Here is an 11,444-nt window from a genome sequence, read left to right as displayed (position 1 = left end):
GAGGCGCAGGTGAGCGCCGCTTCCGGGGTCGGGAGAGCGCATCGCGGCCGGCTCCGGCTTTCACTCGGTTGGGTGTGCGGGAGACTATGGCGTCCTCCTCGGTCCCGCCGGCCACTGTACCGACGCCGACAGCGGCTTCCGGCACAGGTTTCGGCTTCGCTTCCAAAACCAAGAAGAAGCATTTCGTGCAGCAGAAGGTGAAGGTGTTCCGGGCGGCCGACCCGCTGATGGGCGTGTTCCTGTGGGGCGTAGCCCACTCGGTGAGACCCGGCCCCGGCCCCGGCCTCGCGGAGGCCCTGTCCGAACCCCTCAGCTCCTCCGGGCTTGTCTGTTTCCAGACTCCCGCCTCCGGAGCCCCTAGCGCTGCCACTTTTCCCCCAGGCTGTCCTGGTCCCTGCCCACCTACTCTCAGGTGTTTCACCCAGCGTACTTTCTCGCTCTAGACCTTTTTTTTTTTTTTTTTTTTAACGTAGACTTTTGTCTCTCCCTCCATCCGTTACTCCTCTACTCTGGTTCCATCTTCCCCAACTGAAATCCAGCTCTCTGCCTCCTTCCAGTCAGTTCCAGCCTCAGGCCACGGAGACCGGCCGGGACCCGGCTCCGTCTGGAAGGACATTAGGGAGAGTAGCTCTTCTGGCTTGGTGGTGGTGAGGTCTCCGGTGAGAGTGTAAGTGTAGAAGGGGAGCGGAGAGGGTGACTGGATGAAGGGAATCGTTCACTTTTCCTTTGCACCTTGCTTTACAGCCGCCGTCAGTGACGTTGGAACCTTGGCTTTGGGGGAAGCTCCAGGCTTCCTGGACCTTCTAATCCTGCATATCCCTTCCTTTCCCTTCCAGAGGTACAGCATTTTAGAGAAACTACCCCAGCCTGAGCCTAGTGGTTGCACTTACTCAGCACTTAATGTATGTAAGCCTTTGGTCTTAATTGCAACCCATTGCTGGCTGGAGTAATGGTATTTGGTGTAAGTGGGGGTCATCTTTGACCAAAGAGCTGGCTCAGGAGCTCTGGTCATGGCGACATTATGGTGGTGAACTTTAGAATCAGGGAACTGCTGTAGATGGTTGGCCTGGGAATCCGGAGGAGGCCAAAAGAGGCCGGCGCATCTACCTTCCTGAGGATACCTCAGGTGAAGGAAGCACAGCCATTGCTCCCCTTCCCTCAGATCTGGATTGGAGGGATGTAGTGACCTTGAATATGACAGGCAATGTTTAAAAAAATTTTTTTTTTAATTTATTTATTTTTGGCTGTGTTGGGTCTTCGTTGCTGCCCGCGGGCTTTCTCTAGTTGCGGGAGCAGGGGCTACTTTTCGTTGCTGTGCGCGGGCTTCTCATTGCGGTGGCTTCTCTTGTTGCGGGGCACAGGCTCTAGGCATGCGGGCTTCAGCAGCTGTGGCACGCGGGCTCAGTAGTTGTGGCGCACAGGCTTAGTTGCTCCCCTGCACGTGAGATCTTTCTGGACCAGAGGTCGAACCCGTGTCGCCTGCAATGGCAGGCGGATTCTCAACCACTGCACCATCAGGGAAGCCCCCAAGCAATATTTTAAAAACTCAACTTCCTTGAAACATTATAGTCATGGTAGTGCTGTGGAGGTGGAAGGGGATGAGGAGGAATACAGTGTTTGTCACATTTTTATTTGTGGCTTAGAAAGTCATCTGGGGGTGTGTCAGCTCCCTTTTGCATTTGTGGCTCTGTGGACTGCTCCCAGCTCAGTCTAAGGCACTTGGTGTGGGCAAGGCTGATGGAGGTGGGCTGCCTCTGTTATGACTCATCCATCCATTCCTTTGGGAAACTTAAGAAGGAGGGTTTTCCTTTGGTAAGGATTGGGGAATTATACATAAGACCTGCCTCAGCTTCCCTAGGTATATATACTTTAGCCCCAATACCCCACCCTCCAGCCAGCACACATTTACTTCAAGGGTCTGGAATGGAGAAATTCCTTGAACATATGTCTTAGTGATGATTCAGCCTGCTTAACAGCAGGTGGCGAGGAGGGGGCATGAAGAACTGTAGCTGAATTTTAGGCTGGGAATGTCTAGTGGCTTTTTTTTTTCCCCCCTCTGGAGGAATATGTTCTGTCCTCCTTTTCTACTGAGAATGAGAGGAGTTGGTTTTTCATTGCAGTGTATGGGATTCAGGTTAGACTACACTTCATAACCTCTGTCGAATGATCAAGTAAGGATAGGCAAAGCATCTGTTTATTCAGTTAATAAACACTTCAGGACCACTGTGGGCCAAATATTGTGCTAGCTAGGCACCTGAGTGATGCACACGACTAGAACTGGTCCTTAACAGAGCTCACAACCCAGGTGGGGAACTCACGTAAACTAGAGGTTAGAGTCAAGTGATAAGGGTGCGTGAAAGATACTGTGGCAACAGTGGGGAGAAAGCACATCTCCTGGGCGTTTCTTAGTGCAGGATCCCCCTTTCCACCCTGAATTAGCAGACTGCTGATTCTTGGGGCTGAGGAGAGCATGTGATGCTTGCATCCTTTGGGCTGTGGGTTGGCTTGACTTCAGTGAACAGATGCCTAATGAGCTCATATCCTTTGCCTGCCTGCATTTCCTCTGAAATCAGCTGTTTTTCTTTTACCTTACCTAGGCAGGTGGGGACCTAGTACAGAGAACTGGGTCAGAGTGGTCTGGAAGGCCTGGTCCTGTTTGTAAGGAGATGCCTCCTTTGGGATATGGGCATTTCATTCTAGCTGCTGTCGACCCCTCAGAGTCCCCTTAACTCTCCTTGTACTTTGAAAATGCCTTTTGTTTCCAGTGGAGCATGGAACTGTTTGTCTTGAATGTCTTGAGTCTGCTGAGGGTCTTTGTTTTCTCTGGAATTTGTCACAGCTTTAAAAAATAGTCCAGAGTTGCTTACAGAGTTTGCCTAATATAAAATGACTGTTGTGAGCATGAAGTTCCACGGGGGCAGGAGTGTGAGGGGCTGTATGCAAGGGTTGCTTACTGCAGGCCTTGGGCAGCAGAAGATGGCAGACACATACTCTCACCTTTGTCAAGCATATGCATAACCAGCGTTTTTGAGGGAAGGAGGTTTGATTTGCCCTTTTCTGACTCTTGCCCAGACACAGTGTATAAGTAGCTCTCCACACCCCTACTCACTGCCTTCCTGTTCTTGTTTTGGCTTATCAGATCAATGAGCTCAGCCAGGTGCCTCCCCCGGTGATGCTGCTGCCAGATGACTTTAAGGCCAGCTCCAAGATCAAGGTCAACAATCACCTTTTCCGCAGGTATGTGGGAATCCCCACCCTTCTCATGTCAACCTTCCTAGAAGAGAGAATAAATAATTTTAAGAGTTAAGATTGAATGAGTTGAAGGTTTTAGATTTAGAAGGCAACTTACAAGTTGTTATTGTATTGTCTAACCTTCCTTCCAATGCAGAAATTCAGTATTTTGTAAAGAAACCACTAAAATAATTTCCAGTGTTCCTTACACCCTTATCTATGTGTACTGGTTTACCTCTCCTCTAGCCTGGAGATTCACAAAGTAATAAATACATTTAGATGCCTTTACCATTAGTTTCTGAGAGGGACTCCCTGAAAGAAATACCTGAGTCCTGTAAGCCCTCCTAGTATCAGAAGATGCCATTCAAGACCTATTGCTTATTTAGGGATGTCTCTGACTTGCTTGAGATTTGGGAAATGCTGCTGTTTGGATGGGCAGTAGATTGTGGTTCTACTTAAGCCGCTTACCAGTTATGTGACTTCAGCAGGTCACTCAGCTACCCCGAGCCAGTCTCTCTTTCTGTACAGTGGGAATAATACACCTTTAAAGGACCTCACAAGGGTTTTATGAGAATCAAGTAAGGTAATATGTGTGAAGGTGCTTTATAAAGTGTCAAGCCCTACATAAATATAAGGTAATATTGTTACTTTGTTTCTTATCTTGAAAACCCCTGTTGCAGGGAAAATCTGCCCAGTCATTTCAAGTTCAAGGAGTATTGTCCCCAGGTCTTCAGGAACCTGCGTGATCGATTTGGTATTGATGACCAGGATTACTTGGTGAGAGTCCATTGGGTGAGGATAGTCCTTTCTCCCTAACAGCTGGGGAGTCTGTGGGACAGTCATGTTTGGAGAAATGAGGGCCTTCACAGGTATTCTTTACTATTTTGTGGTCACAGGCATCTAAAAAATCTGAAGAAAGCCATAAACCCTGTCCTTGGGGGGAAATGTAGATACATTAAAAATTTTGCTTTCAATTTCATTTAGTCCATATATGGACACCAAATTTAGAACCCTTGCTCATCCTCTTACGTCAAGATTTTATCCACTTTCAGGTGTGTTCAGTTGGCCACTGTCCTAGGCTTGCATCTCCATATAAAGGGGAGGAAAAGAGCTTCTAGCCTATTTTGTGTCCCCAGGTGTCCCTTACCCGAAGTCCCCCGAGTGAAAGTGAAGGCAGTGATGGTCGCTTCCTTATCTCCTATGATCGGACTCTGGTCATCAAAGAAGTATCCAGTGAGGACATTGCTGACATGCATAGCAACCTCTCCAACTACCATCAGGTCGGGTCTCTCTCCAGCCTCGTTCTTCCCCTCCCTACTCATAACTCAGCTCCAGAGCACTTGGGAGACTTCCTATCCCTCTTCCTCCCTATAGCCCATCTTGCTCCCCAAGAAGCATTTGACATCATACTTTTGAAAACAAGGCATTTCAAAAAGAGAGCCTCTGCATACCGATTTGTGTTTGATTAAGTAGAAGAGTTCGTGTTCCTTCTCATTTGGCACTTCTAATCTAAAACCGCTGTGAATTGATAGATACGTAAATGGTACATGTATAGCAAAGTATAAACTTTAGACTAAGTCAGAATTAGATGAAGTGTTAACACCAAATGTACTATCAGGAATAAATGCAGTTTGGGGAGAAAACCAGGATAAGTGCACAACTGGGATAGATTGGAGGAGAGAAGCCATGATCATATCCAGCCCTAAGTGGGATTAGGGAAACTATTCTATCCGATCAGATGAATTTGGAATGTGAAGTTTCTGGACTATTTTGGGAGTAAGAACATGCCTGAATATCTTTCTACTGAAGAAAAATCTCACCAAAATCAGTGAGCAAGGAATAAATGAAAGATTCTAAGAGTTTTTGGTTATTCAACAAATATTGGATGTCTGTTGTTATTAGGTCTTACGTTAGGCAGTAGAGAAAGAGGTGAACGAAATGGCCGTGGCCCTTGAGTTTCTCTTGTTCTAATGGCAGAGACCAGTAAGCTAGCGTTAGTTAGCACACAGCAAGCTGCGTGCAAGGAGTAAAGGTATCTAGGGGATGCTCTGGGGTGGCAGAGGAAGACCATCCCAACTCACCTGGGGCAAGAGGTGCACTTGCAAGAGGTGCTCAAAGAGAGTTTTTTAGAGGGAGTATCCTAGAAGTTGATTCTTGCATGACTAGTAGGGACCAGCCATTGGACAAGGAGGAAGAGAGCACTCTAGGCAAAGGAAAACAGCACTTGTAAAGGCACAGAGCCATGAGAGAGCTTGGTGTTGTGGAACTGCAAGAAATTCAGTGTGGCTGGGATACGGTATTGTGGAAAAACAGTTAGGCAGGAGCCAGGCTGTGAGGGTTTTATAAACCACACAAAGAGTTCGGGCTTTATCCTGAAGGTAGTTTGCAGGGGAGTGATATATATGTTATTTAGAAATATCCCTGTGTCAGCATTTTAGAGAATGGATTGCAGGAGGGAAATACTGAGAGTGGAGATACCAGTTAGGAGGTAATTGTAATAGTCCAGGTGAGAAATGACAAGGGCCTGGAGGGATGATGCAGTGGAGATGGAAAGGAAGACCTTTGGGAGAATTGTGAGAATTAAGGCAGAGGCGCTCCAAATTCCTGCTTAGGGATAACTGGGTGCCCAGTGACCAACAGTTGGGAAGCAGAAAAAGAAACAGGTTTTTGGAGAAGACAGTTCAGATTTTGGCATGTCGAGTTTGTGGTTTCTTCAGTTCATGCAGATATAGATGTCCCATAAGTGGTTGGGGTATGGAGTTTGGGAAAGAGGACTAGATTAGAAGTCTAGATTTCAGAACTATAGGTGACTAGATGGTAATTATCGCCATGAATGTATTATATCGGTTTGGCCAAAAAGTTCATTTGGGTTTAAGATTATGGATGTGTCGAGTGAAATGAAAAGAAGGTTGAGGAAAGAACCTTCTGGAGCAAGAAAAGAGCCCATAAAGGAGACTATGAGTTGTCTGACGCCTTTTTTTTTTTTTTAATGTGATTGCTAAGTTTAATTCAGCAGCTATACACACTCCTGCCTTGTAAAAATAACAGAATGCTCCTCTCAAAGTTACGTAGAGACGTGAGCACAAGTTTGCTGTTTTTAATACAGCTCTACAAAGAAGTTAGCACCAAATGCACATAAAAGAAGTTTTAAGGCTTAATAAAAATACAGACTGGGGACTTCCCTGGTGGTGCAGTGGTTGAGAGTCCGATGCCTACCAATGCAGGGGACACGGGTTCGTGCCCCGGTCCGGGAAGATCCCACATGCCGCGGAGTGGCTGGGCCCGTGAGCCATGGCCGCTGAGCCTGCGCGTCCGGAGCCTGTGCTCCGCAACGGGAGAGGCCACAGCAGTGAGAGGCCCGCGTACCGCAAAAAAAAAAAAAAAAAAATACAGACTACTAACTTCTCAATACAGCTTGGAGGCTGAGAACAGGATGCTAAGAGTTAATGAAACTTCCAAATACAGGCAGTCCCCAATGTATAGAGCATTTTCCAAATGCAAATGGCCTCCCCCATCAGGTTCAAAGGAGCAAAAACTTTTTCTTCTTCTGCTCCTCCCAGTGACCAGACTACCCTGGCTCTCTAAAGCCATGCCCACGGCCCCAAGGAGGGAAGATGGGAACAAAAGTAAGGCCGCGTGCTCACTGCTGCCCAGAGGCTCTGCTATGGTTGTGTTTTCCTCCTTCCCGCAGGCCTCTATCCCCAGCTCTGCCCCAGAAGTCCCTGCCAGGGGACAGATCTAGAGACCTCTTCCCCTGATGTGGTTGACGGTGAGGCTGAGACTGAAGCCCCGAGGGCCAGCACCATGTCAGGGTCTTTTTGGCGAGAGTTGTCAGATGCTTTTAATGATTTATGCCCTACTGCATTCCACACAGGATTTGAGGATAGAGAGGAGTGGTGTGATGGGAGCTCAGGGTGAAGAGAGTTTTAAGGAGAGGCTGGTCAGTAGTATCAAGTGCCAGCCAGTTGAAATATGATGATGACCAGATACCCATGAGATTAGCAACTGCGGGATTTGAGGCAGTGAGGAGGAGAGACATTTCAGAGGAGAAATGAGGGTATAATCTGATTTCAGTCGTTTGAGAGAGAGAGGCAGTGGACTCATGGCTGACCAATTTTCTGAGAAGGTTGGCTATGAAGAGAAGTAGGCAGCAACACTGAGGGAGATGGTAGCATTGAAAGAGGAATTTTTTTAAGAATCCAGATTATAGGCCATCTTGCAAACATTTTTACTGTGGGAGTCTAGCCCACAAAAGATCATTGGTCTAGATCAGTGGTCCCCAACCTCTTTGGCACCAGGGACCGGTCTCGTGGAAGACAGTTTTTCCACTGACCGGAGCTGGGGCCGGGGGCGGGGGATAGTTCAGGCGGTAATGCGAGCGATGGCAAGCTCGCCCGCCGCTCACCTCCTGCGTGCGGCCCACTTCCTAACAGGCCGAGGACTGGTACCAGTCCGCAGCCCGCGAGCTGGGGACCCCTGGTCTAGATAAAATCATTTTGTTGATGTAATTTCTACTACTGGTTCTGTGACTACTTGCGTATAAAGAGGGATAATAACACGTACCCTTCCCCATCTCAGAGAATAATAAAGACGACAGGAGAGATGGTGCTTTAAATTTGAGAGACATTATACACACGGGATAAGTGAAAGGAGATGATGGTTCAGAAACTGCATGGATACCAGGGGCATCTTTAGAAAGTCCCCACACCACTTCGGACCTTCTGTAGCCTCTCTACTTGAATCCCTATGGAACAGTAGCATTTGAAGTCCCATCCCTGAGCTGCTCAGCCTCTTCCCCTTCCTTCCTCCCTTCCACCCCAGTACATTGTGAAGTGCCATGGCAACACACTGCTGCCCCAGTTCCTGGGGATGTACCGGGTTAGCGTGGACAACGAAGACAGCTACATGCTTGTGATGCGCAACATGTTTAGCCACCGTCTCCCTGTGCACAGGAAGTATGACCTCAAGGTAAGGAGAGGAGGTGAGGGCTGAAGGGGAGGCTCCTGATGACCTGAGGGTGGGGAATGGCCAGGGAGGGCACTGGATGATTCATTTTAAAGGAAAGAAGGCTGTGGGTTTGAGGACTTGCCCTAGGAGCTGGGTCCTGACTGTTCTTTTAGCCACTCCTGCTGACTTTGTGTTTGGGTCTCTTCACAGGGCTCCCTAGTGTCCCGGGAAGCCAGCGATAAGGAGAAGGTGATGTAATTTTAGATGATAGGGTGAGGGATGGGGGAGGGCAGGTCAAAGGGACCTTTTTTTGGGGGGGGGGTTGGTGCTGTCAATGTGGATGTTTATTTATTTATTTATTTATTTATTACATCTTTATTGGAGTATAATTGCTTTACAATGGTGTGTTAGTTTCTGCTTTATAACAAAGTGAATTAGTTATACATATACATATGTTCCCATGTCTCTTCCCTCTTGCATCTCCCTCCCTCCCACCCTGCCTATCCCCACCCCTCTAGGTGGTCACAAAGCACCGAGCTGATCTCCCTGTGCTATGCAGCTGCTTCCCACTGGCTATCTATTTTACGTTTGGTAGTGTATATATGTCCATGCCACTCTCTAGCTTTGTCACGGCTTACCCTTCCCCCTCCCCATATCCCCAAGTCCATTCTCTAGTAGGTTTGTGTCTTTATTCCTGTCTTACCCCTAGGTTCTTCATGACAAATTTTTTTTCTTAAATTCCATATATATGTGTTAGCATACGGTATTTGTCTTTCTCTTTCTGACTTACTTCACTCTGTATGACAGACTCTAGGTCCATCCACCTCATTACAAATAGCTCAATTTCGTTTCTTTTTATGGCTGAGTAATATTCCATTGTATATATGTGCCACATCTTCTTTATCCATTCATCCAATGATGGACACTTAGGTTGTTTCCATCTCCGGGCTATTGTAAATAGAGCTGCAATGAACATTTTGGTCAAAGGGACCTTCTTGGGATAAAGAGGTAGGGATCCCCAGCTATTTATTCTTATCTTAAACCACCAAAAAGAAGAGAGATGTAGACTTTTCCTGATCCAGGGATTGTTTGGAAGGGGCAGTGGGAAGAGCTTCTTTGTCACTGGCATGGGTTAGTCCATGTGGAAGGTTTGGGGATGCGTGAAAATGTCAGACTTCAAGAGCAAAATGCTTACCAGCCGCCTCCCATACTGAGCTCTGTTTTCAAGCAGCTGTTTTTGCTTCAGAAGAAGAAAGAAAAGTCAGAATGGAGGTTCTGGACTGAAACCATAGGCAGAAAGTAGTGGGATGTGATTTGGGGTACAGCCACAGTGGCTGAGTCTGGGGAAGCCACCAGAGGTAAGAACAGGCTCTGGGCAGCATCCTAGTGTGAAGTCAGATGAGAGATGGGCTGTAAATCTGTCTCCCCTAGACACCCCAGAGTCAAAGAGACAAAGCCCTACATAGAGCAGGGTTTTCTGAGAGCGTGGGGTAAGGGCTGTATTCCCAAGATGTCCCTTTACCTATTCTCAGGTTAAAGAATTGCCCACCCTTAAGGATATGGACTTTCTCAACAAGAACCAGAAAGTTTATATTGCTGAAGAGGAGAAGAAAGTCTTTCTAGAGAAGCTAAAGAGAGATGTGGAGGTGATGGTTGGGGTGCTGTGGGAAATGGCTTTGTTTCCCTTTTTTGCTCCCCACAGGGAAGTTGCCCATTCACAATACGAGGGAACCCCTCCCCTTCCCTTTGGGTTCTCTGCATGTCGGGGAGTTGGGTGTGAGTCATGAAAATCCTCTAGAGGTGACTAATGGAGGGGGTGGCTGGCTTGAGCTAAAAGAATGATCTTAGATACCCAGGACAATTAGGTAATAAAGGGCAATGGTATACTCCCAACCCTCAAGTTTTACACTTCTTTTCCCCAGGAGGGCCCCAGAAATTCAGGGATGGAGGTATAAGGGTGGTACCTGGGAGTGGAGAGGGAGATCTGGGGCTTCTGATTTGTCAGTGGGGTCTCAGTTCCTAGTACAGCTGAAGATCATGGACTACAGCCTTCTGCTGGGCATCCACGACATCATTCGCGGCTCTGAACCCGAGGAGGAGGGGCCTGTGCGGGAGGAGGAGTCAGAGGGGGATGGGGACTGTGCCCTGACCGGACCTCCTGCTCTGGTGGGCTCCTATGGCACTTCCCCTGAGGGTATCGGCGGCTACATCCATTCCCACCGGCCCCTGGGCCCTGGAGAGTTTGAATCCTTCATTGATGTCTATGCCATCCGGAGTGCTGAGGGTGAGAAAGAGCCTGGAAATTTTAAGGGTGGGGAGGGTGGTCCCTGGAGGACAGAGACCAGGGTGGTGGGTGGAGAGGCTGTTTAGCTTTTCAAAACAGATCTGACTGGTTCCTGGGGAGAGGGAATTGGGGCTGTACTTGCTCTTCATTGCTGGTCTCTCTCCCCAGGGGCCCCTCAGAAGGAGGTGTATTTCATGGGCCTCATTGACATCCTGACACAGTATGATGCCAAGAAGAAAGCAGCTCATGCAGCCAAAACTGTCAAGCATGGGGTGAGGGTTCTCTAAAGCCTTTCCTTTCTTGTCTTGACTATTCAAGAGCCTCTTGTGCCAGAGCAGTGGGGTGGCAGAAGGATGAAGGGTTGGGTGTGGAAATGATCTGGAGTGGAACTGAGAGTGGGGAGTCGGGGAGGGGTGCGGGGCCTGACACCATGTTCCATACCTCCTCTCACAGGCGGGGGCAGAGATTTCTACTGTCCATCCTGAGCAGTATGCTAAGCGATTCCTGGATTTCATTACCAACATCTTTGCCTAAGAGACTGCCTGACTCCATGGTGACTGCTGCTGTGTGTTCCAGGTGGTGGGGTTCTGAGAGGCTTGGGGGAATTGTGGATATTCTGGCCACTACTTCTGCTCTTTCTCTTTTGCTAACTTCAGGCTACAGGCTTCTTCCATCCAAATAACTCAGTCTTGTTGAGTAGGCTCTTCCTGGCCCTCAGAAATACATTGTCCTCTCTCCTCTTCTTTTCCTTCTCCCTTCCCCTCCAACAAGTCTGCTTGCTTCATTAGAGTGTTACTGTTGACTCTCTCCCAAGTGCCTTGATCTTTGTAAAATGTCCTTTTGTTTCCATAACATAGGAGGAGCTGGGGGAAGGGTGTTGTTTGCCATCTTCAGGACCTGACTGGACAGATGGACCTGGCTCAAGCTGCTACTCTGGATGCACTTTGCTGTGTGGGATGAACTAAGAGTGTCTGAATTTTGC

The 11,444-nt window shown here is 48.0% G+C and overlaps 1 protein-coding gene across 3 annotated transcripts; it reads left to right on the top strand.

Annotated features, from left to right (window-relative positions):
* Window positions 1–11,444, top strand: PIP4K2C (phosphatidylinositol-5-phosphate 4-kinase type 2 gamma). Of its 3 annotated transcripts, none has more exons than XM_081247811.1 (11): window positions 1–260; window positions 3,140–3,237; window positions 3,912–4,008; window positions 4,368–4,511; window positions 8,053–8,199; window positions 8,389–8,427; window positions 9,711–9,824; window positions 10,195–10,462; window positions 10,631–10,734; window positions 10,916–11,038; window positions 11,320–11,444. In XM_081247811.1, exons 1-10 carry the CDS (start codon window positions 87–89, stop codon window positions 10,994–10,996), a joined length of 1,266 nt encoding a protein of 421 aa, XP_081103937.1. In that variant the 5' UTR covers window positions 1–86; the 3' UTR covers window positions 10,997–11,038; window positions 11,320–11,444. The 3 variants fall into 3 exon arrangements, with proteins under 3 accessions (XP_081103937.1, XP_081103936.1, XP_081103938.1); XM_081247810.1 differs by having other exon boundaries at window positions 10,916–11,015; window positions 11,320–11,436; XM_081247812.1 differs by having other exon boundaries at window positions 10,916–11,027; window positions 11,320–11,436.

This window comes from Mesoplodon bidens (genome assembly GCF_964165515.1).
Source record: "Mesoplodon bidens genome assembly, chromosome: 11".
NCBI classification, from domain to species: Eukaryota; Metazoa; Chordata; class Mammalia; order Artiodactyla; family Ziphiidae; genus Mesoplodon; species Mesoplodon bidens.
This window is presented reverse-complemented; position numbering and strand designations above follow the sequence as displayed.

Excerpts from the sequence above, each read along its gene's own strand:
- PIP4K2C (XM_081247811.1), top strand. The coding sequence starts at position 87 with ATGGCGTCCTCCTCGGTCCCGCCGGCCACTGTACCGACGCCGACAGCG. Across the intron at positions 3,238-3,911 it reads AACAATCACCTTTTCCGCAG|GGAAAATCTGCCCAGTCATT; the intron begins GTATGTGGGAAT and ends CCCCTGTTGCAG. Across the intron at positions 10,735-10,915 it reads CCAAAACTGTCAAGCATGGG|GCGGGGGCAGAGATTTCTAC; the intron begins GTGAGGGTTCTC and ends CTCCTCTCACAG.